We start from the raw sequence: 22,989 nt of genomic DNA, 5'->3' as shown, positions 1-22,989 counted from the left end.
AATCAAAAGTGCTAATTTTAAAGGCTAATTTGCATGGTATTGTCCTAAAAAGGATTTGGGGACCCGGGTCCTACCCCAGGGGACATGTATCAATGCAAAAAAAACTTTTAAAAACGGCCGTTTTTTGGGGAGCAGTGATTTTAATGATGCTTAAAGTAAAAAAAAAAAAAAAAGTGAAATATTCCTTTAAATATCATACCTGGGGGTGTCTATAGTATGCCTGTAAAGTGACGCGTGTTTCCCGTGCTTAGAACAGTCCCTGCACCAAATGTCATTTTTAAAGGAAAAAATCTCATTTAAAACTGCTTGCGGGTTTAATGTAATGTCTGGTCCTGGCAATATGGATGAAAATCAGTGAGACAAACGGCATGGGTACCCCCCAGTCCATTACCAGGCCCTTTGGGTCTCGTATGGATATTAAGGGGAACTCCGCACCCAAATTAAAATAAGGAAAGGTGTGGGGCCACCAGGCCCTATATACTCTGAACAGCAGTATACAGGCGGTGCAAACAAGACAGGGACTGTAGGTTTGTTGTTAAGTAGAATCTGTTTGTAATTTTGAACGGGTACATTTTTAACGTGTTTAGCTCCAGCCAAAAAATCTTTTTTAAGCTTTTTGGAAAACATAGGGAAGGGTTATCACCCCTGTGACATTTGTTTTGCTGTCTGTGCTCCTCTTCAGAAGATTTCACCTCACTTTTTGTCCCAATGACAAATGTTTTTTGAAAATGTGGGGCTTTTAGTGAAACAAGGATTGGTGATAAAGCATCAGTGGAAAGGAGAAATGTTTTTCCCATATTAACTCTTACAGGAGAGAATTTTCCCTTCCTAGGGGTAGATTTCATCGCACTTCCTGTTGTCTCCTTCCGTTTGCAAGTAGGAGTCATTTGTAAGTTAGATGTTTGAAAGTAGGGGCCTGCCCTATATACTCTGCAGAAATTGGGGCCTTAGGTGTTGTTGTGGCCACAACACTGTAAGCCCTCACAGGGCCCTGCTGTGAAATATTAGATCAAGAATTGTAATTACATGTACCTGTTGAACAAGGGCAGAAAAATTGGGCCTTTGGTGGTGGTGGTGGTGCTGGTGCCACAACACTGTAAGTCCTCACTCACTCTTGGTGGGCGCAGAAATGGGCCCTGCTGTGAAATATTAGATCAAAAATTGTAATTACATGCCCCTGTTAAACAGGGGCTGAAAAATTGGGCCTTAGGCACTGGTGCTGGTGCCACAACACTGCAACCCCTCACAGATACTCTAGTTGGAATGCAGGAACGTGCCCTGCGGCAAAGTATTGCATCAAAAATTGTAATTACACGCCCCTGTTGAACAGGGGCTGAAAAATTGGGCCTTTGGTGGTGGTGGTGGTGCTGGTGCCACAACACTGTAAGTCCTCACTCGTTCTTGGTGGGCACAGAAACAGGCCCTGCTGTGAAATATTAGATCAATAATTGTAATTACATGCCCCTGTTGAACAGGGGCTGAAAAATTGGGCCTTTGGTGGTGGTGGTGGTGCTGGTGCCACAACACTGTAAGTCCTCACTCGCTCTTGGTGGGCACAGAAACAGGCCCTGCTGTGAAATATTAGATCAAGAATTGTAATTACACGCCCCTGTTAAACAGGGGCTGAAAAATTGGGCCTTAGGCACTGGTGGTGGCGCCCAGAACCAAAAATTTTCTTACAAGCTATCAGCATGATAATTGAGGAGGAAGAGGATAATTACTAAGGATTAGGGATGAGCCGAACACCCCCCTGTTCGGTTCGCATCAGAACATGCGAACAGGAAAAAAGTTCGTTCGAACACGCGAACACCGTTAAAGTCTATGGGACACGAACATGAATAATCAAAAGTGCTAATTTTAAAGGCTAATATGCAAGTTATTGTCATAAAAAGTGTTTGGGGACCTGGGTCCTGCCCCAGGAGACATGGATCAATGCAAAAAAAAGTTTTAAAAATGGCCGTTTTTTCAGGAGCAGTGATTTTAATAATGCTTAAAGTCAAACAATAAAAGTGTAATATCCCTTTAAATTTCGTACCTGGGGGGTGTCTATAGTATGCCTGTAAAGGGGCGCATGTTTCCTGTGTTTAGAACAGTCTGACAGCAAAATGACATTTTGAAGGAAAAAACTCATTTAAAACTACCCGCGGCTATTGCATTGCCGACAATACACATAGAAGTTCATTGATAAAAACGGCATGGGAATTCCCCAAAGGGGAACCCCCGAACCAAAAAAAAAAAAAAAAAAATGACGTGGGAGTCCTCCTAAATTCCATACCAGGCCCTTCAGGTCTGGTATGGATATTAAGGGGAACCCCGGCCAAAATTAATAAAAAAAATGACGTGGGGTTCCCCCTAAATTCCATACCAGACCCTTAAGGTCTGGTATGGATTTTAAGGGGAACCCCGCGCCAAAAAAAAAAAAACGGCGTGGGGTCCCCCCAAAAATCCATACCAGACCCTTATCCGAGCACGCAACCTGGCAGGCCGCAGGAAAAGAGGGGGGGACGAGAGTGCGCCCCCCCTCCTGAACCATACCAGGCCACATGCCCTCAACATTGGGAGGGTGCTTTGGGGTAGCCCCCCAAAACACCTTGTCCCCATGTTGATGAGGACAAGGGCCTCATCCCCACAACCCTGGCCGGTGGTTGTGGGGGTCTGCGGGCGGGGGGCTTATTGGAATCTGGAAGCCCCCTTTAACAAGGGGACCCCCAGATCCCGGCCCCCCCCCTGTGTGAAATGGTAAGGGGGTACTTACCCCTACCATTTCACTAAAAAACTGTCAAAAATGTTAAAAATGACAAGAGACAGTTTTTGACAATTCCTTTATTTAAATGCTTCTTCTTTCTTCTATCTTCCTTCATCTTCTGGTTCTTCTGGCTCTTCTGGTTCTTCCTCTGCTGTTCTCGTCCAGCATCTCCTCCGCGGCGTCTTCTATCTTGTTCTCCTCGGGCCGCTCCGCACCCATGGCATGGGGGGAGGCTCCCGCTCTTCTCTTCTTCTTTTCTTCTCGTCTTCATTTTCTTCTCTGGGCCGCTCCGCAATCCATGCTGGCATGGAGGGAGGCTCCCGCTGTGTGACGGCGCTCCTCGTCTGACAGTTCTTAAATAACGGGGGGCGGGGCCACCCGGTGACCCCGCCCCCCTCTGACGCACGGTGACTTGACGGGACTTAACTGTGACGTCACGGGGAATGCCACAGGGAAGTCCCGTCATGTCCCGTGCGTCAGAGGGGGGCCCCGCCCCCCGTTATTTAAGAACTGTCAGACGAGGAGCGCCGTCACACAGCGGGAGCCTCCCTTCATGCCAGCATGGGTTGCGGAGCGGCCCGGAGAAGTAAATGAAGAAGAGAAGAAGAGAGGAAGAGAAGAAGAGAAGAAAAGAAGAAGAGAAGAGCGGGAGCCTCCCCCCCATGCCATGGGTGCGGAACGGCCCGAGGAGAAGAAGATAGAAGACGCCGCGGAGGAGATGCTGGACGAGAATGCCGGAGGAAGAACCAGAAGAGCCAGAAGAACCAGAAGAACCAGAAGATGAAGGAAGATAGAAGAAAGAAGAAGCATTTAAATAAAGGAATTGTCAAAAACTGTCTCCTGTCATTTTTAACATTTTTGACAGTTTTTTAGTGAAATGGTAGGGGTAAGTACCCCCTTACCATTTCACACAGGGGGGGCGGGATCTGGGGGTCCCCTTGTTAAAGGGGGCTTCCAGATTCCGATAAGCCCCCCGCCCGCAGACCCCCACAACCACCGGCCAGGGTTGTGGGGATGAGGCCCTTGTCCTCATCAACATGGGGACAAGGTGTTTTGGGGGGCTACCCCAAAGCACCCTCCCAATGTTGAGGGCATGTGGCCTGGTATGGTTCAGGAGGGGGGGGCGCACTCTCGTCCCCCCCTCTTTTCCTGCGGCCTGTCAGGTTGCGTGCTCGGATAAGGGTCTGGTATGGATTTTTGGGGGGACCCCACGCTGTTTTTTTTTTTTTTTTTGGCACGGGGTTCCCCTTAAAATCCATACCAGACCTGAAGGGTCCGGTGTGGAATTTAGGGGGAACCCCACGTCATTTTTTTTTTTTTAATTTTGGCCGGGGTTCCCCTTAATATCCATACCAGACCTGAAGGGCCTGGTATGGAATTTAGGAGGACTCCCACGTCATTTTTTTTTTTTTAAATTTTGGTTCGGGGTTCCCCTTTGGGGAATTCCCATGCCGTTTTTATCAATGAACTTCTATGTGTATTGTCGGCAATGCAATAGCCGCAGGTAGTTTTAAATGAGTTTTTTCCTTCAAAATGTCATTTTGCTGTCAGACTGTTCTAAACACAGGAAACATGCGCCCCTTTACAGGCATACTATAGACACCCCCCAGGTACGAAATTTAAAGGGACATTACACTTATATTGTTTGATTTTAAGCATTATTAAAATCACTGCTCCTGAAAAAACAGCCGTTTTCAAAACTTTTTTTTGCATTGATCCATGTCCCCTGGGGCAGGACCCAGGTCCCCAAACACTTTTTATGACAATAACTTGCATATTAGCCTTTAAAATTAGCACTTTTGATTTCTCCCATAGACTTTTAAAGGGTGTTCCCCCAAATTGTTCGCTGTTCGGCGAACTTGAGAACAGCCAATGTTCGAGTCGAACATGAGTTCGACTCGAACTCGAAGCTCATCCCTACTCAGGATAGTCACTCAGCATCAGCATAGGCAGTCTTTGAAGGGATCTGAGATTTCAAAAAAAATTATTCGGTTACATCAGCATCAGGTGCTTGGTAGCTGGTGGTGATCCAAGACTGATTCATTTTTATGAAGGTCAGTCGATCGACCGTGTCGGTGGACAGACGCACCCTGTGATCAGTTACAAAGCCTCCAGCAGCACTGAATGTGCATTCCAAAAGAACGCTGGATGCAGGACAGGACAGTAGCTCAATTGCATACTGTGCAAGCTCTGGCCAGTGATCCATCCTCAAGACCCAGTAACCCAGAGGATTTTCGGTGGGAAAGGTGTCCAAGTCAGATCTTGCCCCTAGGTATTCCTGCACCATGTAAAACAGACACTGGCGATGGTTGCTGGAACCGATCATACCTTGGGGCTGCGGACCAAAAAATTGTCTGAACGCATCGGTCAGATGGCCACCTTCTCCACTGCTCCTTCTTTGACTGACGAAGCCTCAGCAACACGTTGTCCAGAAACAGGAGTTTGTAACCTCCCAGTCTCTGGGAACGCGTTGCACAGACCTTTCTGCAAGGCCTCCCGAAGATGTTTCATCCTCTGCTCCCTCTGCGATGGCAAGATAAGGTCCGCAACCTTACCCTTGTAAGGTGGATCAAGGAGGGTTGCCAGCCAGTATTGGTCCTTCTCCTTGATACCTCTAATATGAGGATCCTTCCGCAGGCTTTGCAGGATCAGGGAGGCCATGCAGCGTAGGTTTGCTGAGGCATTCGGTCCAGAGTCCTCTGGATCACTAAGGACGACATGGTCTGCAGCCACCTCCTCCAAGCCACGTACAAGTACATGTGTTTCTTGGGACTGATCCCTTAAAGACTGCTGCTGATGCTGAGTGCCAGGCTCCACCTCCATACTGACACAATCCTCCTCCTCCTCGTCCTCTTCCTGTGTGATCGGCGTGCACGCAGGAACACTGTCTGGATAAAGGGGGCCTTGAGAGCTAAGGAAGTCCTCCTCTTCCTGCCTCTGTTCTGCCTCAAGTGCCCTGTCCATTATTCCACGCAGCGTGTGCTCCAACAGGTGGACAAGGAGGACAGTGTCACTGATGCATGCACTGTCACTGCTCACCATCCTCGTGGCCTCCTCAAATGGTGACAGGACAGTGCATGCATCCCTGATCATGGCCCACGGGCGTGTTGAAAAAAAAACAAGCTCCCCTGACCCTGTCCTGGTGCCATAGTCGCACAGGTACTCATTGATGGCCCTCTGCTATGTGTGCAGCCGCTGCAGCATGGCCAACATTGAGTTACACCTGGTGGGCATGTCACAGATTAGGCGGTTCTTGGGCAGGTTAAACTCCTTTTGGAGGTCTGCCAGCCGAGCACTGGCATTATATGACCGGTAGAAATGCACACAGACTTTCCTGGCCTGCCTCAGGACATCCTGTAAGCCCGGGTACCTGCCCAAGAACCGCTGCACCACCAAGTTAAGGACGTGAGCCAAACAGGGCACATGGGTAATTTGTCCCTGTCGGAGGGCAGAGAGGAGGTTGGTGCCATTGTCGCAAACCACCATTCCTGCCTTAAGTTGGCGTGGCGTCAACCACCTCTGAACCTGCCCCTGCAGAGCTGACAGAACCTCTGCCCCAGTGTGGCTCCTGTCCCCCAAGCACACCAGCTCAAGCACCGCATGGCATCTTTTGAGCTGTGTACATGCATAGCCCCTTGAACACCTACGGAGCACCGCTGGTTCCGAGGACAAAGCACAGGAAGAGGCCATGGAGGAAGAAGAAGAGAAGGGGTTGGAGGAGAGAGGTGTGTCACAATCATTAATAGTAGCAATTTGGAGGCGTGGTGGCGGAACAACCTCCAACACTACTGCACCTTGTCCTGCATCCTTCCCAGCTGCCAGCAGAGTCACCCAATGAGCCGTGAAACTTAGGTAACGTCCCTGTCCATGCCTGCTGGACCATGAGTCAGCGGTAATATGCACCTTACCGCTGACCGCCCTGTCCAGCGAGGCATGGACATTGCCTTCCACATGCCGGTAGAGAGCCGGAATTGCCTTCCGTGAGAAAAAGTGGCGTTTGGGTACCTGCCACTGAGGAACCGCACATTCCACAAACTCACAGAAGGGAGCAGAGTCTACCAACTGAAAAGGCAGCAATTGAAGTGCTAGCAATTTTGCCAAGCTAGCATTCAACCGCTGGGCATGTGGATGGCTGGGAGCAAACTTCTTTCGGCGGTGCAGCAGCTGGGGCAGGGAAATCTGCCTGGTACAATCTGACGTTGGTGTACCGAAAGCAGATTGCCCACAAGTACTTGGCTGTGACACACCTAATTCTACACCTTCATTCCTCTCAGTGCAGGTCTCAGAGAGGACTGAAGGTATAGTGGGGTTGGAGATCTCAGCTGATGAGGAGCAAGGAGAGGTCCTCTTTGTTCTTTGGTGTGGGTCTTTTAGATACGCTTGCCAACGAACTGCATGGCAGGTCAACATATGTCTGGTCAAGCATGTGGTACCCAAGCGGGAGATGTTTCGGCCACGCGAGATATGCTTGAGACATATGTTGCAAATAGCAGCGGTACGATCTGATGCACTCGTCTCAAAAAAGGCCCACACCAAAGAACTTTTTGAATAATGTGCAGAGACTGCAGCGCCCTGCACATGTGGAGCTTTGGGGTGTGATGCAGTCAGTGTGCTGCCCTTAGGCTGGCCCCTGGAGGGCATCCTGCCTCGTTGGTGATGTGCCACCTCCTCCTCCTCCTCCTCCTCTCTAATATCAGGCACCCACGTTGAGTCAGTGACCTCATCATCCCCTCCCTCATCACTGGAGCAAACCTGGCAGTATGCTGCAGCAGGGGGAGCATGACTGCTAGATTGCTGTCCTTCTTGGGCACCCCCTCTGTCCGTGCTCACGTTACTGCCTTCATCTAACTCAGTATCATCATCAGAGCCTTCTAAACGCTGGGCATCCTCCTGGAGCATGTACCCAACACTGTGGTCAAACAGTTCGAGGGACTCCTCAGGAGGACATGGTGGGGCTAGGGAAGGAGTCACTGATGACATTGAGCCGAGGGAAGAGGCCACTGCTTTGCCACCCTGAGCATGGGTGAGAGAGGATGAGGAGGATGAGGACGGCTTGGTCATCCACTCGACCAAGTCTTCCGCATGTTGCAGCTCAACACGGCCAGCTGCCGAAAAAAAGGCCAAGCGTGTCCCACGGCCGCGTGCTGATGAGGATGCACCGTCTCCACGATCAGCACTAGACACAGAGCCTGCTTGCCCTCTTTTATTGGCTTGTGACTGTCTGCCTCTCCTTGTTGGCCTTCCAGACATACTAATGGCGTGTAGCTGCACTAAGCTGGGATATATATATATATGTACTGATACTGCAGCTAGCAAAATCAACTGCCTGCCTGTAGTATGAGAACACCACCAACCTTCTACAGGTAGCTTTAGGTGAACACTGTGCAGAGCTCGCAAAAAAATAACTTGTAGGTTTAGCTGAACACTGTGAGCAGGACGCACTACACTAACTTGTAGCTTTAGATGAACACTGTGCAGAGGTCTCACTACACTAACTTGTAGTTTTAGCTGAACACTGTGAGCAGGATGCACTACACTAACTTGTAGCTTTAGCTGAACACTGTGCAGAGGTCTCACTACACTAACTTGTAGTTTTAGCTGAACACTGTGAGCAGGACGCACTACACTAACTTGTAGCTTTAGCTGAACACTGTGCAGAGGTCTCACTACACTAACTTGTAGTTTTAGCTGAACACTGTGAGCAGGACGCACTACACTAACTTGTAGCTTTAGATGAACACTGTGCAGAGGTCTCACTACACTAACTTGTAGTTTTAGCTGAACACTGTGAGCCGGACTCACTACACTAACTTGTAGCTTTAGATGAACACTGTGCAGAGGTCTCACTACACTAACTTGTAGTTTTAGCTGAACACTGTGAGCAGGACGCACTACACTAACTTGTAGCTTTAGCTGAACACTGTGCAGAGGTCTCACTACACTAACTTGTAGTTTTAGCTGAACACTGTGAGCAGGATGCACTACACTAACTTGTAGCTTTAGATGAACACTGTGCAGAGGTCTCACTACACTAACTTGTCGTTTTAGCTGAACACTGTGAGCAGGACGCACTACACTAACTTGTAGCTTTAGCTGAACACTGTGCAGAGGTCTCACTACACTAACTTGTAGTTTTAGCTGAACACTGTGAGCAGAACGCACTACACTAACTTGTAGCTTTAGATGAACACTGTGCAGAGGTCTCACTACACTAACTTGTAGTTTTAGCTGAACACTGTGAGCAGGACGAACTACACTAACTTGTAGCTTTAGCTGAACACTGTGCAGAGGTCTCACTACACTAACTTGTAGTTTTAGCTGAACACTGTGAGCAGGACGCACTACACTAACTTGTAGCTTTAGCTGAACACTGTGCAGAGGTCTCACTACACTAACTTGTAGTTTTAGCTGAACACTGTGAGCAGGACGCACTACACTAACTTGTAGCTTTAGATGAACACTGTGCAGAGGTCTCACTACACTAACTTGTCGTTTTAGCTGAACACTGTGAGCAGGACGCACTACACTAACTTGTAGCTTTAGATGAACACTGTGCAGAGGTCTCACTACACTAACTTGTAGTTTTAGCTGAACACTGTGTGCAGGATGCACTATACTAACTGTAAATAGTCTAGCTGCCTGACTGTGGTACTAATCGGATCAAAAGAACACCAGCAATTTTCTTCAGGTTGCTGTTAATACTGTAACAAGACAAGCCTGCCTGTCAGTAGGAAGATCACAGGAATGGATCTAGCTAAACTGAATACAGTGTATATATATATATGCAACACCTGGGATGCATATATATACACAATACACTGTAAGTGCAGCTAACTCACTGACTGTCCTGCCTAATCTAGCTAACTCAAATTAAATGACACTGTCTGTCTCTCTCTATCTAAGCACGCCGGAACACACTACACAGGGCCGCCGTGCAGGCAGCCTTATATAGTGTGGGGCGTGTACTAAATCCCCTGAGCCATAATTGGCCAAAGCCACCCTGGCTTTGGCCAATTACAGCTCTCTCTACCGACGGCGCTATGATTGGCCAAGCATGCGGGTCATAGTGCATGCTTGGCCAATCATCAGCCAGCAATGCACTGCGATGCCGCAGTGAATTATGGGCCGTGACGCGCCACAAGAATTTGGCGCGAACGGCACATAACGTTCAGAATTTGGCGAAAGAACGAACAGCCGATGTTCGAGTCGAACATGGGTTCGACTCGAACACGAAGCTCATCCCTAATCTCTGCATGTCGGGAATGTGTGCAAACTCACATGATTTTCCGGCACACAGAGAAATGAGTGTTTTGGAGCTTTGAGTTTCAAGCTGTGATTCTGTTCTGGCAAATTCAAGGCAGCGGGGATTCTGAACCTCATCCCTACTTATGGTTCAGTATACTGGGTTCACTTTAAAAGAGAAATTGTAAACAGATTATGAAATCACAAAAAAAGTGTTTTTGATTGGGAATCCTGTTCACAATTTTCCGCTCTTCTAGTTACTCCATAAGAACATTGGTTCTTTCACTTGAAGGCTGGTAGCCTTAGGCAGGCGGGCAAGTCCAGTCAAGTGGCCCACCCACCATCCCCAAGCATCAGTGTGACAGTGTACAAAGGTACAGGTGGCATGCGCAGGGCCGGATTTCCCACAAGGCCACCGAGGCCAGGCCTTGGGGCAGCAGTGGTGCATGGGCGGCGCCCCTCCTGCGGCGACTTCTCGGCTTTCGCTCCCCCTCACTAACATAGCAGCATGCAGGGCCGATCCCAGGAGGGGTGCCGTGCACCCGGGCGCCAGAGAAGTGGGCGCGCTGAAGCGCCAGAGTGCTCCCCTCCCTTTTCCTCCTCTCTGTGTCCAGAGGCAGCTCCCTCTGAGGTCACCGCTGCTGTATTTTTCGAGGCTCAAGCCCGTCCCCCCTACCTCACCCTGTCAAAAGGAGAGCAGCCACCAGAGATCGCTGGGGGCGGGGAGGTCCATGCCCGACAAGTTCTCCTCCTCTGTCTCCCACTCCCGCCCAAGCCTGCTGTCTCCATCTGTTCTCCACCCGGGCGGCGCTGCTGCACACTGTCCTCTCCTCTACAGCTGCCGCCCAGGTGTTTTTATTTACACTAATGGTTTGTCCTGGGGGGTCTCTACTAATGGAGGGGGGGTTGTCCTGGGGGGGGTCTGTACTAATGGAGGAGGGGGTTGTCCTGGGGGGTCTGTACTAATAAAGGGGGGTTGTCCTGGGGAGGTCTTTACTAATGGAGGGGGGGTTGTCCTGGGGGGGTCTGTACTAATGGAGGGGGGTTGTCCTGAGGGGGTCTGTACTAATGGAGGGGGGGTTTGTCCTGGGGGGTCTGTACTAATGGAGGGGGGGCATTTTGTCCTGGGGGGTCTGTACTAATGGAGGGGAGGTTGTCCTGAGGGGGTCTGTACTAATGGAGGGGGGGTTTGTCCTGGGGGGTCTGTACTAATGGAGGGGGGGCATTTTGTCCTGGGGGTCTGTACTAATGGAGGGGAGGTTGTCCTGGGGGTCTGTCCTAATGAAGGGGGGGCATTTTGTCCTGGGGGTTCTGTACTAATAGAGGGGGGGTTATCCTGGGGGGGTCTGTACTAATGGAGGTGGGGGGTTCTCCTTGGGGGGTCTGTACTAATGGAGGGGGGGTTGTCCTGGGGGGGGGTCTGTACTAATGGAGGGGGTGTTTGTCCTTGGAGTCTGTACTAATGGAGGGGGGGCGTTTTGTCCTGGGGGTCTGTACTAATGGAGGGGGGTTGTCCTGGGGGGGTTTGTACTAATGGAGGGGGTTTGTCCTGGGGTGTTTGTACTAATGGAGAGGGTGTTTGTCTTGGGGGGTCTGTACTAATGAAGGGGGGTTTGTCCTGGGGGGTCTGCACTAATGAAGGGAGGGGGGTTTGTCCTTGGGGGGGTCTGTACTAATGGAGGGGGGGTTTGTCCTGGTGGGGGTCTGTACTAATGGAGGGGGGTTTGTCCTGGTGGGGGTCTGTACTAATGGAGGGGGGTGATTTGTCATTGGGGGGTCTGTACTAATGGAGGGGGGGTGGTTTGTCCTTGGGGCGGTTGGTACTAATGGAGAGGGAGTTTGTCCTGGTGGGGGTCTGTACTAATGGAGGGGGGTTTGTCCTGGTGGGGGTCTGTACTAATGGAGGGGGGTTTGTCCTGGTGGGGGTCTGTACTAATGGAGGGGGGTTTGTCCTGGTGGGGGTCTGTACTAATGGAGGGGGGGTGGTTTGTCCTGGGTGGGGTCTGTACTAATGGAGGGGGGGTGGTTTGTCCTGGGGGGTCTACACCCAGGAATTACACCCAGGGCTCCAGAGGGAGAGAGCAGTGCTGAGAGAACACCATCAGAGAGAGAACCCCTCTGCCCTGCGCCACCAGAGGGAAAGCCACACAGCCTGGCGCCATCCTTGGCGGAGAAAGGAATGGAGTCATTGCAGGAAAACAGATCTGGGTGCTATCCAGCGGAGTCGTCACGGGCAATTCAGAGTGAGCTGACTCCTGATCAGAGGAACCATTGCTCTATCGCTGGGTCAGGTGTGAGGGCCGATCGGCCATTATCTACTAACGTCCATAGGAACTGCAGTCTCTGACCATCTCCTGTATCATTTCTGCAGTCTCCGACCATCTCTTGTATCATGTCTACAGTCTCTGACCAGCTTCTGTACCATGTCTACAGTCTCTGGCCATCTTCTGTATTATGTCTGCAGTCTCTGATCATCTCTTGTATCATGTCTGCAGTCTCTGACCAGCTTCTGTACCATGTCTACAGTCTCTGGCCATCTTCTGTATTATGTCTGCAGTCTCTGACCATCTCCTGTATTATGTCTGCAGTCTCTGATCATCTCTTGTATCATGTCTGCAGTCTCTGACCAGCTTCTGTACCATGTCTACAGTCTCTGGCCATCTTCTGTATTATGTCTGCAGTCTCTGATCATCTCTTGTATCATGTCTGCAGTCTCTGACCATCCCCTGAATCATGTCTGCAGTCTGTGACCGTCTCTTGTAACATGTCTGCAGTCTTTGACCGTATTATGTCTGGGGGCTCTTTCTAACAGACAGCCCTCTGTGTGTGCATCAGAGAGACTCCCCTCCAGGTCTCATTAGTGTATTCTCTTCCTGTATACACACCGCTCCTTTCCCGCTCTAAAGATGCTGCTAGCAGGACTTTTTTTCCCGTCCTGCCAGCGCACCACTCCAGTGTGAAAGCCCTTGGGGCTTTCACATTGGAGACAAAGCAGCGGCACTTTCAGGTCGGTTTTCAGGTGCTATTTTTAGTGCAATAGCGCCTGCAAACCGCCCCAGTGTGAAAGGGGTCTAAAAGGCATTTTCTGCATTATAGAGTATTTTCAGTCTGTACAATTAAAGTTATTTTCAGTGTTTTCGTGTGTGGAGATATGTTTTTAATTGATGTATTGTAGCAGTCATCGATAAAGGACGAGAATGGTGGTGGTGTGTGTGTGTGTGTGTGGGGGGTTGGGGTGGGGGAGGGTGGCATTGAAGGACCCGGCCTTGGGAGTAAATCCGGGCCTGAGCATGTGGCTGCAGGAGAGAGCAGAGCCAATGCTTCCTGTATCACCCCTGTCACAGGCGGAGTACATTTGGTATCAATCTGCCTTTGACAGTGCTATACAGGAAGCATCGGCTCTGCTTCTTCTAGTGCCGGCTCCGTTCTTCACACTGTTGCTCGGGGATGGCGGTCAGGAACCCACAATCTGGGCTTGCCGATCCACCATCCCAGAGCAGGAAGTGGTGGGACACATCAATTTGTGTGTGATAGGTGGTGCTTTTACTAAGTGATCTTGTTGTTTTCTCCTTGCTTTGCAGGGAATAAAAAAAGCAAGATCGCTTATCAGTGTACCGAGCTCTGTGTTGTTTACCAAGGTGGTGGTTGGCGGGGGATTGGGGGGTGAGTGGAGCTGGTGGTGGCAAAGTGGTAGATCAGAGGAAACAGTCTAAGGTTTTCCATGATCACAAAGGTGGGGGGGGGATAATGTGGGGAACTTGTAAAACCATGGACTCCAGGAACTAAAGTACAAACAGTACAGACAAGTCCCTGTATGAATCTCTCAGAGCTGAGGGCCTGACCCCCACCCCCACAACTAGTGAAGGACTACAAGTCCCTGCATGAACCCCTGATATCTAAGGATGCGACCCCCTTAGGTCTCACGAGTTCATGCTATGACCTGTAGTTCTTCGCGGGTGGGGGGGGGGGTGAGGCTGTGTGGCACATCCTGAGCTCTGGGGGTCCATGCTGGGAGCAGTAGTCCTTCACTTTTGGAGGGTTACATCCCCAAAAGTGAAGGACTACAAGTCCCTGCATGAACCCCTGAGATCTAAGGATGTGACCCCTTAGATTTTCTGGGTTCATGCTGTGACCCGTAGTTCCTTCGATAGTTGAAGGGCCGGGGGGACACATTCTCAGCTCTGAGGGGTTCATGCTGGGACCTGTAGTCCTTCACTTTGGGGGGATCACATTCCCACCCCAAAGTGAAGGACTACAAGTCACAGCATGAGCCTCTCAGAGCTGAGTATGTGTCCTCCTCCTCCTCCTCCCATCACTTTAAGAGTGTCATCTGCTCCCTGCTTTGCACCCAGCTCATCTGCCGACTGCCGTCTTCCTCTCTGTTTGGATCTCTTCCTCATGACACACATGGTTCAATCCCCAGCACCTGGCCTCACCTCACATTCTTGAGAGATTCTGAAATCCAGTTCACTTCTTCCCTCTGAGCATGCCGCTGCACAAGCTGGATTAGGTGGTTGGAGCTAAGAAGTAGGCGCAGAGGAGGAAGTTAAATCCTCCTCCACTCTGAATTCTGGGGCCTTCGCCTCGCTGTGCATTAATGAACGTGATGTCACTGGTTGCTAGATGCGAGGTGGCTTAGCAACCAGTGTCCACTGCCCAGCAGTGGAACAAGTGAAAATGGTTCTTGGCCAGTCAGGATACTACTGTCTGACTGTGAGTGAAGTGGCGGCGGCGCTGTGGCAGCCTTTTTTTTTTGGTATCGGAGCGGCCCAGGGGAAATTGCCACCCAGTCCACCCCTGGGTTCTTTGTTGGGTGATATTTCACTTATAATTGTCATTGTCACCTCTCATTATTCATGGGCATGAGGAATATATCATAATTTTCAATATAATTATATACTGACAGTTGGAGAATCTTATTAATTAAAAAGCTTTATATAGATAGATGACAGACTTACGCTGGTGTTTAAGCTGGACAAGAACGTCCCCTTTGATTTCATAGTGTAGAGATAACCAGTTAATGACATTTCCATGGAGGTCACCAGAGAGGACTTTCTTGATGTTTTCTGTAGTCAGGACATAATCCCACATGTGGATGTCACTTATTTCACCAACCAATGACTGAGAAGCATTAAAAGAGTCTTGTTCCTGTCCCAGAACTATGCTGGTTTCAGCTGCAATAGAAGACGCTTTCATGGAGACACCTTCTGGGTAGAGTTTCTCATTGACCCAAAGTTGGACCACTCCAGTGTCGGAGTCCCAGGTCACACAGGTGTGTCTCAAAGACTCTGAGTCTATCTTAAAACTAGTGACTTCCTGGTTGATATATACAGAACAAGTGTGTGGAGGTTGTATTTTTATTAGAAAAGCCTTTTCCTCTTCGGGAGTAGCAAGAGAGAAGACCGTATAGGAGCGTGAAAGATCTGAATAAGAGCGTAGACAGACGCTGACTTTCTGCAATGGCCTTGTGATTGTAGGTCTTAGAAGGACATGAGATGTGTTGGCTTCATGGGGGAAGACGAAGACTTTACCTTCCAGGTCTAGGGAAGAAAACAAAGACCATTACTGCTAGAAATCAAAGCTTTAGATACTGAACAATAGTATAATTTAGAATAAAAAATTAGATACTCTCATATATCTCAGAGATCAGTAGATTCCATTTTATTTTGTTTCTAAATATTGGGTTTGGATCCAGAAACCAATGTGCATTGCCAGCTTACATTTCCCATCTTCCCAAATGAATGGTATAACTTCTCCTCAAACGTTCTGCTCACATTTTAATAAAAGCAGAGGCCTCAGTTATTGAAGTAGAGGAGTCCTAACACTCTCAAAAACTGGCTGCTACATTCATGAATGTGTAGCCGGGTGCTGTCTGTCTGGTGCGTCCACCCCCCCCCCCCAAAGAGTGCAGCAGCAGCAGCAGGCGGCATGTGTCTGTGTGATTATCTCTTCCCCTCCCTTCATCCTGGCTGCCGCCACTCAACTAATCAGCAGCAAGAGAGGAGTCACAGAAGATCTTTACTGCACTGCCTGAGAATGTTCAGGGTTTTTGGTGCCCAGGGTCTGGAGGAGAGATGTTCCTGCTCACTGTAGGTCTGGCTGGATAAAACCTGATCCTTCGACTGTTAGTTGAGGACACCTGTTGCAGTGCAGAAGTGGCTCCAGCAGCAGTACCCACACCACTGCTACAAGATCAGAGCATTTATTTACCACCACCCACTCACACCGCTGTTTGCTAGAGTCTTCAGGAGAGACAGATGGGGTCCCATCCACCTTGGTACCTACTGCTGTACCCTTGGGATTAGTGAGAGGGCCATCAGCCCATTACTGACATTGCTAACAGAGACTGATTCGCTGAGAACAGGATGCCAAGTACACCCAGCGCATACCACAGTTATGCCAGACCTATAGTGCACCCCTACCAACTCAATACGACCGCTACACTAAACTGTCACTGCATCTGACCCGCCTTTACCCGGTGCCTGTCCCACATCTATACTGCAAATGTGCAAAGACTATACCACACCATATAGTATACCTGTCAGGAAGGGCATTCCAGCAATCAAGATGGCGGTCCCCCTGTTCTGCATGTCCCACAGAGAAGGGCTGTGTGGGCACGTTTGCACGCACCTGTGCACACGCGTGCGCACTATTGCAGCACTGAATGCCAACATTGGCATGCACAGGCGCACACGTGCGCGCCAAGTAATGTTTGTGTCGCTAACAGACTATTTAAACTGCATTACTTCCTTGGATTGGTGCTGTCCGGTCTACAGCGTTACCTGAGACCCCTGATTGTCATTTGCCTGTATCCTGCTCCAGTTGATCCTATCCGACTTGCTGCTGACTATCCCTGCTTATCTGCCTGCATCTGACCTCGGCCTGTTTTGACTACGTTCCTGCCTGCTCCTTCTGCTACCTTGCTGCCAGCCCGTTGCTAAACCTGCCCGCACCTGACCCTGCTCCAGTATCCACCTGCTCTGGACTTGTGTGCCTACACTTCCAGTTTATCTGCCTGCACCTGCCTGAGCTCCAATTTCCAGTCTGACAGCTGTTCCTGGGTCTGTTCCAGTTCCTGCTTCAGTTCCGGTCCAGCTCATCTACCAGCAACCTTGCCAGGCACTCGTGCGACTCTGCACTCCTGCGTCTCCTGTTTTCTCTATCAGGGGCCTGGAGTCAGAGGTGTAAGAGAGGCCTCCCTCTGCATACCAGACTCTAGCACCAGGTACGTGACAATACCTTTGCTGCATGCAGATCAGGACTGTCTAATGCACTAATGCTTCTTGAAGGGCCCTGACCGTAGCTGTGGAGGAAACATCTTAAGGACTTTCCCAGTCACATAACCAGCCCACAAATTCTCCCGCCCCATCTCCTTTCACCCATTTTTGACCTCTGAAGCTCTGACAGTGCTTACCAGATGGTCTTAGTCCTATTATAGCCACCATGCTCCCTTTCAGTATAGCTCCAGTGGTTTATAGTTCAGGTCTGATTGCTGCTCACTTCTGCACTTCAGGTGACATTGTTACTGTTTATGCTGATCTGGGAGGCAAGTGTCATCCAACGCCTGGTCCTTATTGTTAATGATTCTGTATAATAAAGTCCATTATCATCATTATTGTTCATTGGTTTTGCTGCTTTCTGTGGTGGGCACTCAGCTTCAGGGTGGAGACAGGAGCTTCGGCAGGGGACCCAAGAAGAGGAGGATTGGGGCTGCTCTGTGTAAAACCATTACAGAGAGCAAGTAAGTATGACATATTTGTTATTTTAATAAAATTAAAAAAACAAAACCCTTACAATCACTTTAATAATGATAGCGGTACATTTTATTTGTATGTTAATGGTTGCAGGTCACTAGGGATGAGCCGAACACCCCCCTGTTCGGTTCGCACCAGAACATGCGAACAGGAAAAAAGTTAGTTCGAACACGCGAACACCGTTAAAGTCTATGGGACACGAACATGAATAATCAAAAGTGCTAATTTTAAAGGCTAATATGCAAGTTATTGTCATAAAAAGTGTTTGGGGACCCGGGTCCTGCCCCAGGGGACATGGATCAATGCAAAAAAAAGTTTTAAAAATGGCCGTTTTTTCAGGAGCAGTGATTTTAATAATGCTTAAAGTCAAACAATAAAAGTGTAATATCCCTTTAAATTTCGTACCTGGGGGGTGTCTATAGTATGCCTGTAAAGGGGCGCATGTTTCCTGTGTTTAGAACAGTCTGACAGCAAAATGACATTTTGAAGGAAAAAACCCATTTAAAACTACCCGCGGCTATTGCATTGCCGACAATACACATAGAAGTTCATTGATAAAAACGGCATGGGAATTCCCCAAAGGGGAACCCCGAACCAAAATTTAAAAAAAAAAATGACGTGGGAGTCCCCCTAAATTCCATACCAGGCCCTTCAGGTCTGGTATGGATATTAAGGGGAACCCCGGCCAAAATTTAAAAAAAAAATGACGTGGGGTTCCCCCTAAATTCCATACCAGACCCTTCAGGTCTGGTATGGATTTTAAGGGGAACCCCGCGCCAAAAAAAAAAAAAAACGGGCTGGGGTCCCCCCCAAAAATCCATACCAGACCCTTATCCAAGCACGCAACCTGGCAGGCCGCAGGAAAAGAGGGGGGGACGAGAGTGCGCCCCCCCCTCCTGAAACGTACCAGGCCACATGCCCTCAACATTGGGAGGGTGCTTTGGGGTAGCCCCCCAAAACACCTTGTCCCCATGTTGATGAGGACAAGGGCCTCATCCCCACAACCCTGGCCAGTGGTTGTGGGGGTCTGCGGGCGGGGGGCTTATCGGAATCTGGAAGCCCCCTTTAACAAGGGGACCCCCAGATCCCGGCCCCCCCCTGTGTGAAATGGTAAGGGGGTACTTACCCCTACCATTTCACAAAAAAACTGTCAAAAATGTTAAAAATGGCAAGAGACAGTTTTTGATAATTCCTATATTTAAATGCTTCTTCTTTCTTCTATCTTCCTTCACCTTCTGGTTCTTCTGGTTCTCCTGGCTCTTCTGGTTCTTCTTCCGGCGTTCTCGTCCAGCATCTCCTCCGCGGCATCTTCTATCTTCTTCTCCTCGGGCCGCTCCGCACCCATGGCATGGGGGGAGGCTCTTCTTCTTTTCTTCTCTTCTTAATTTTCTTCTCCGGGCCGCTCCGCACCCATGCTGGCATGGAGGGAGGCTCCCGCTGTGTGACGGTGCTCCTCGTCTGACAGCTCTTAAATAACAGGGGCGGGGCCACCCGGTGACCCCGCCCCCCTCTGACGCACGGTGACTTGATGGGACTTCCCTGTGATGTCACGGGGAATACCACAGGGAAGTCCTGTCATACCCCGTGCATGCCCCCTGTTATTTAAGAACTGTCAGACGAGGAGCGCTGTCACACAGCGGGAGCCTCCCTCCATGCCAGCATGGGTGCGGAGCAGCCCGGAGAAGAAAATGAAGAAGAGAAGAAGAGAAGAAGAGAAGAAAAAGAAGAAGAGAAGAGCGGGAGCCTCCCCCCCATGCCATGGGTGCGGAGCGGCCCGAGGAGAAGAAGATAGAAGACGCCGCGGAGGAGATGCTGGACGAGAACGCCGGAGGAAGAACCAGTAGAGCCAGAAGAACCAGAAGATGAAGGAAGATGGAAGAAAGAAGAAGTATTTAAATAAAGGAATTGTCAAAAACTCTTGTCATTTTTAACATCTTTGACAGTTTTTTAGTGAAATGGTAGGGGTAAGTACCCCCTTACCATTTCACACAGGGGGGGGCGGGATCTGGGGTCCCCTTGTTAAAGGGGGCTTCCAGATTCCGATAAGCCCCCCACCCGCAGACCCCCACAACCACCGGCCAGGGTTGTGGGGATGAGGCCCTTGTCCTCATCAACATGGGGACAAGGTTTTTTGGGGGGCTACCCCAAAGCACCCTCCCAATGTTGAGGGCATGTAGCCTGGTACGGTTCAGGGGGGGGGGGGCGCACTCTCATCCCCCCCTCTTTTCCTGCGGCCTGCCAGGTTGCGTGCTCGGATAAGGGTCTGGTATGGATTTTTGGGGGGACCCCACGCCGTTTTTTTTTTTTTTTTTTTTTGGCGCGGGGTTCCCCTTAAAATCCATGCCAGACCTAAAGGGTCTGGTATGGAATTTAGGGGAAACCCCACGTCATTTTTTAAAAAAATTTTGGCCGGGGTTCCCCTTAATATCCATACCAGACCTGAAGGGCCTGGTATGGAATTTAGGGGGACTCCCACGTCATTTTTTTTTTTAAATTTTGGTTCGGGGTTCCCCTTTGGGGAATTCCCATGCCGTTTTTATCAATGAACTTCTATGTGTATTGTCGGCAATGCAATAGCCGCGGGTAGTTTTAAATGGGTTTCTCCTTCAAAATGTAATTTTGCTGTCAGACTGTTCTAAACACAGGAAACATGCGCCCCTTTACAGGCATACTATAGACACCCCCCAGGTACGAAATTTAAAGGGATATTACACTTTTATTGTTTGACTTTAAGCATTATTAAAATCACTGCTCCCGAAAACACGGCCATTTTTAAAACTTTTTTTTGCATTGATCCATGTCCCCTGGGGCAGGACCCAGGTCCCCAAACACTTTTTATGACAATAACTTGCATATTAGCCTTTAAAATTAGCACTTTTTGATTTCTCCCATAGACTTTTAAAGGGTGTTCCGCGGCATTCGAATTTGCCGCAAACACCCCAAATTGTTCACTGTTCGGCGAACTTGCGAACAGCCAATGTTCGAGTCGAACTCGAAGCTCATCCCTATAGGTCACCATATAACATTAAAGGACAATTGAACCTTTGATAGTAACTCTTTTAATCTTTTACATTTCAGCTATAATTTTTCTATCACTGATAGAGTTTTAGAACAAGGAACAGACACAGAAAGAATGGAGTTAATATATAGATTATATGTACAGTGGAACATCGGATTGCGAGTAACACGGTTAACGAGCGTTTCGCAATACGAGCAATTATTTTTTTTAAACCCTGACTCGGTTTGTGAATGTTGTCTCACAAAACGTGCTGGATTCAAGCCTCTGCGGTGTGCAGTACCGCATTTGGCCAGAGGTGCAGTGGCCGTTTGGAGAGGCTCGGAAACCCTCGGAAATACTTGGAAATACTCCATTCCTGAGTGTTTCCGAGCCTTTCCGAGGTTTTCCGAGTGTTTCCAAGCCTTTCTGAGCGGTCTCTGAGTATTTCCGAGTCTCTCCAGCGCCCCCCCCCCCCCCCACATCCCATGCATGGCCACATGCATGCAATAGAAGTCAACGTGGAACAAATTATCTTTGTTTCCATTGACTTCTATGGGGAAACTTGCTTTGCTATACGAGTGCTTTGGATTACAAGCATTCTCCTGTATCCTGTTTTGTACCAATTATTAACAGTATACTGTATTATTTTAAGCTTGTGCAGCACTCTCCTAGGTAGGTGCTGTAAGTGAGTATCGTTTTTTACTCCTTACTGGCAAACAGAGAAGACAAACCATCTTATGCACGAGCCTGTGAGTCGGATGTGGTGATCATGTGGGACCAGAACCGTTGGTTCCAATCGTTCAAACGATCATACAAAGGTATTATGAATGTCTCCCTGATTGAAGCAAATTTGAAAATCTAAACAAGATGGTATTATGTTCCATCCAGACTGGCCACTATTTATCCAGACACCTCCCCCCTATGTTACAGAGGGTGTGGTCTGGTGGGCTCCATGTTTCTCACATGGTGTTCTTGTCACCTCATCAGATCGTACTGGAATAAAATCTTCCACCTAATACGGGGTATCAGTGCCTACGGACCCCACAATATTCCTGCTGAGATGTATGGTGGGAAAAGTTTCCAAATATACAGTATGCAGGCCTTAATCTTCTTCATTCTTCTGGGAGCCAAGATTACACTCGCAGGGGTATGGAAGAAACCATTGATCTCTTTTTTGGCAACTAAGAGGAAGATCACCTGGATCATGATGCAGGAACAAATAGTGGTTAAACTACTGGACACTACATGAAAATTTGAGGAAATCTCTGAACCTCGGGCAGACTATATCAAAATATCTCTCTGCTCTGGACTCACAGTTCAGCAGTAGGAAATTTCCCGGTAGACTCTTCGCTTCAACATCCTCCTCTTTCTCTTTTTTCAAGGCCACCTTGGTGTCCTCTTTCCTTTTCTCTCCCCTCTTTTTCTTCACTTATACTTATACCCTCCATGGATTAGGTAGACTGTATAACTTCAGTCTTGTTGAGTTGGTAGGGCTGGACTCTAGCCTCCGGGCTTATATGTGGGAAGAGCCTTGTCCACAGTTTGCTTCCATAGGGGTGGTATGTCATTATCCTCTTCAGTGGAATGTTCACCGAGCAGGTTCTTCTGCAATATAGGGTCCATGGTAGTTTAGGGTCAGGGGACTGACTTCTTCTCCATGCCCAGATGGAGTTTAACCGCTTGCCGACCGCCTCCTGTACATATACATTGGCAGAATGGCACGGCTGGGCAAAGTAACATACCTGTACGTTAGATATAGATGGGTGGTGCTGCGCTAATCCTAGATGTAAAGACTAAAACCATAGGGTATATATATAAATATAAGTGGGCAAAGTAACATACCTGTACGTTACTTTGAATTTACAAATGCAGCAAATTAGAAATTGCATGAAAGGTATAGCGGTCTGAAACACTTTTTGAAAGATAAATAGTGCATTCTATATACATCTATATAGATCAGACCAACATGCGGGGCAAATGAGAAGGAAAGAGGGACAGAGGTACTTTGTTCCATATCAGGGACAGTCCCTCAAAATCAGAGACAGCTGGAAGCTATAATAAAAGTCCAGGGCACATGTGCTCAAGGGAGTTGAGCCGGGGGAACAGAGTCCAGGAGGAAGGGTGGAGCTGCCCTCTCCTCTGCAGAGGAGGCCGCGCGGCTCTGGGTGGGCGACCCAGGGACCTAGAGAGAGAGAGAAACTAAACCCAGAGGTCCTGCAGACCTGACTGAAAGGGAGACACCAGGGAGG

The 22,989-nt window shown here is 49.1% G+C and overlaps 1 protein-coding gene across 1 annotated transcript in view; it reads right to left on the bottom strand.

Moving 5' to 3' along the window:
• LOC141133796 (uncharacterized) overlaps nucleotides 1-22,989 on the bottom strand; it is a 74,438-nt gene that overhangs the window by 29,565 nt on the left and 21,884 nt on the right. Inside the window, exon 4 of the mRNA XM_073623352.1 lies at nucleotides 14,947-15,528. Coding sequence (XP_073479453.1) covers nucleotides 14,947-15,528 — 582 coding nt within the window. The remainder of the gene's footprint in view (nucleotides 1-14,946; nucleotides 15,529-22,989) is intronic.

This window comes from Aquarana catesbeiana, linkage group LG03, assembly GCF_042186555.1.
Source record: "Aquarana catesbeiana isolate 2022-GZ linkage group LG03, ASM4218655v1, whole genome shotgun sequence".
Lineage (NCBI taxonomy): Eukaryota > Metazoa > Chordata > Amphibia > Anura > Ranidae > Aquarana > Aquarana catesbeiana.
The sequence above is the reverse complement of the archived record's forward strand: the minus strand, read 5'-3'. Positions and strand labels throughout refer to the sequence as shown.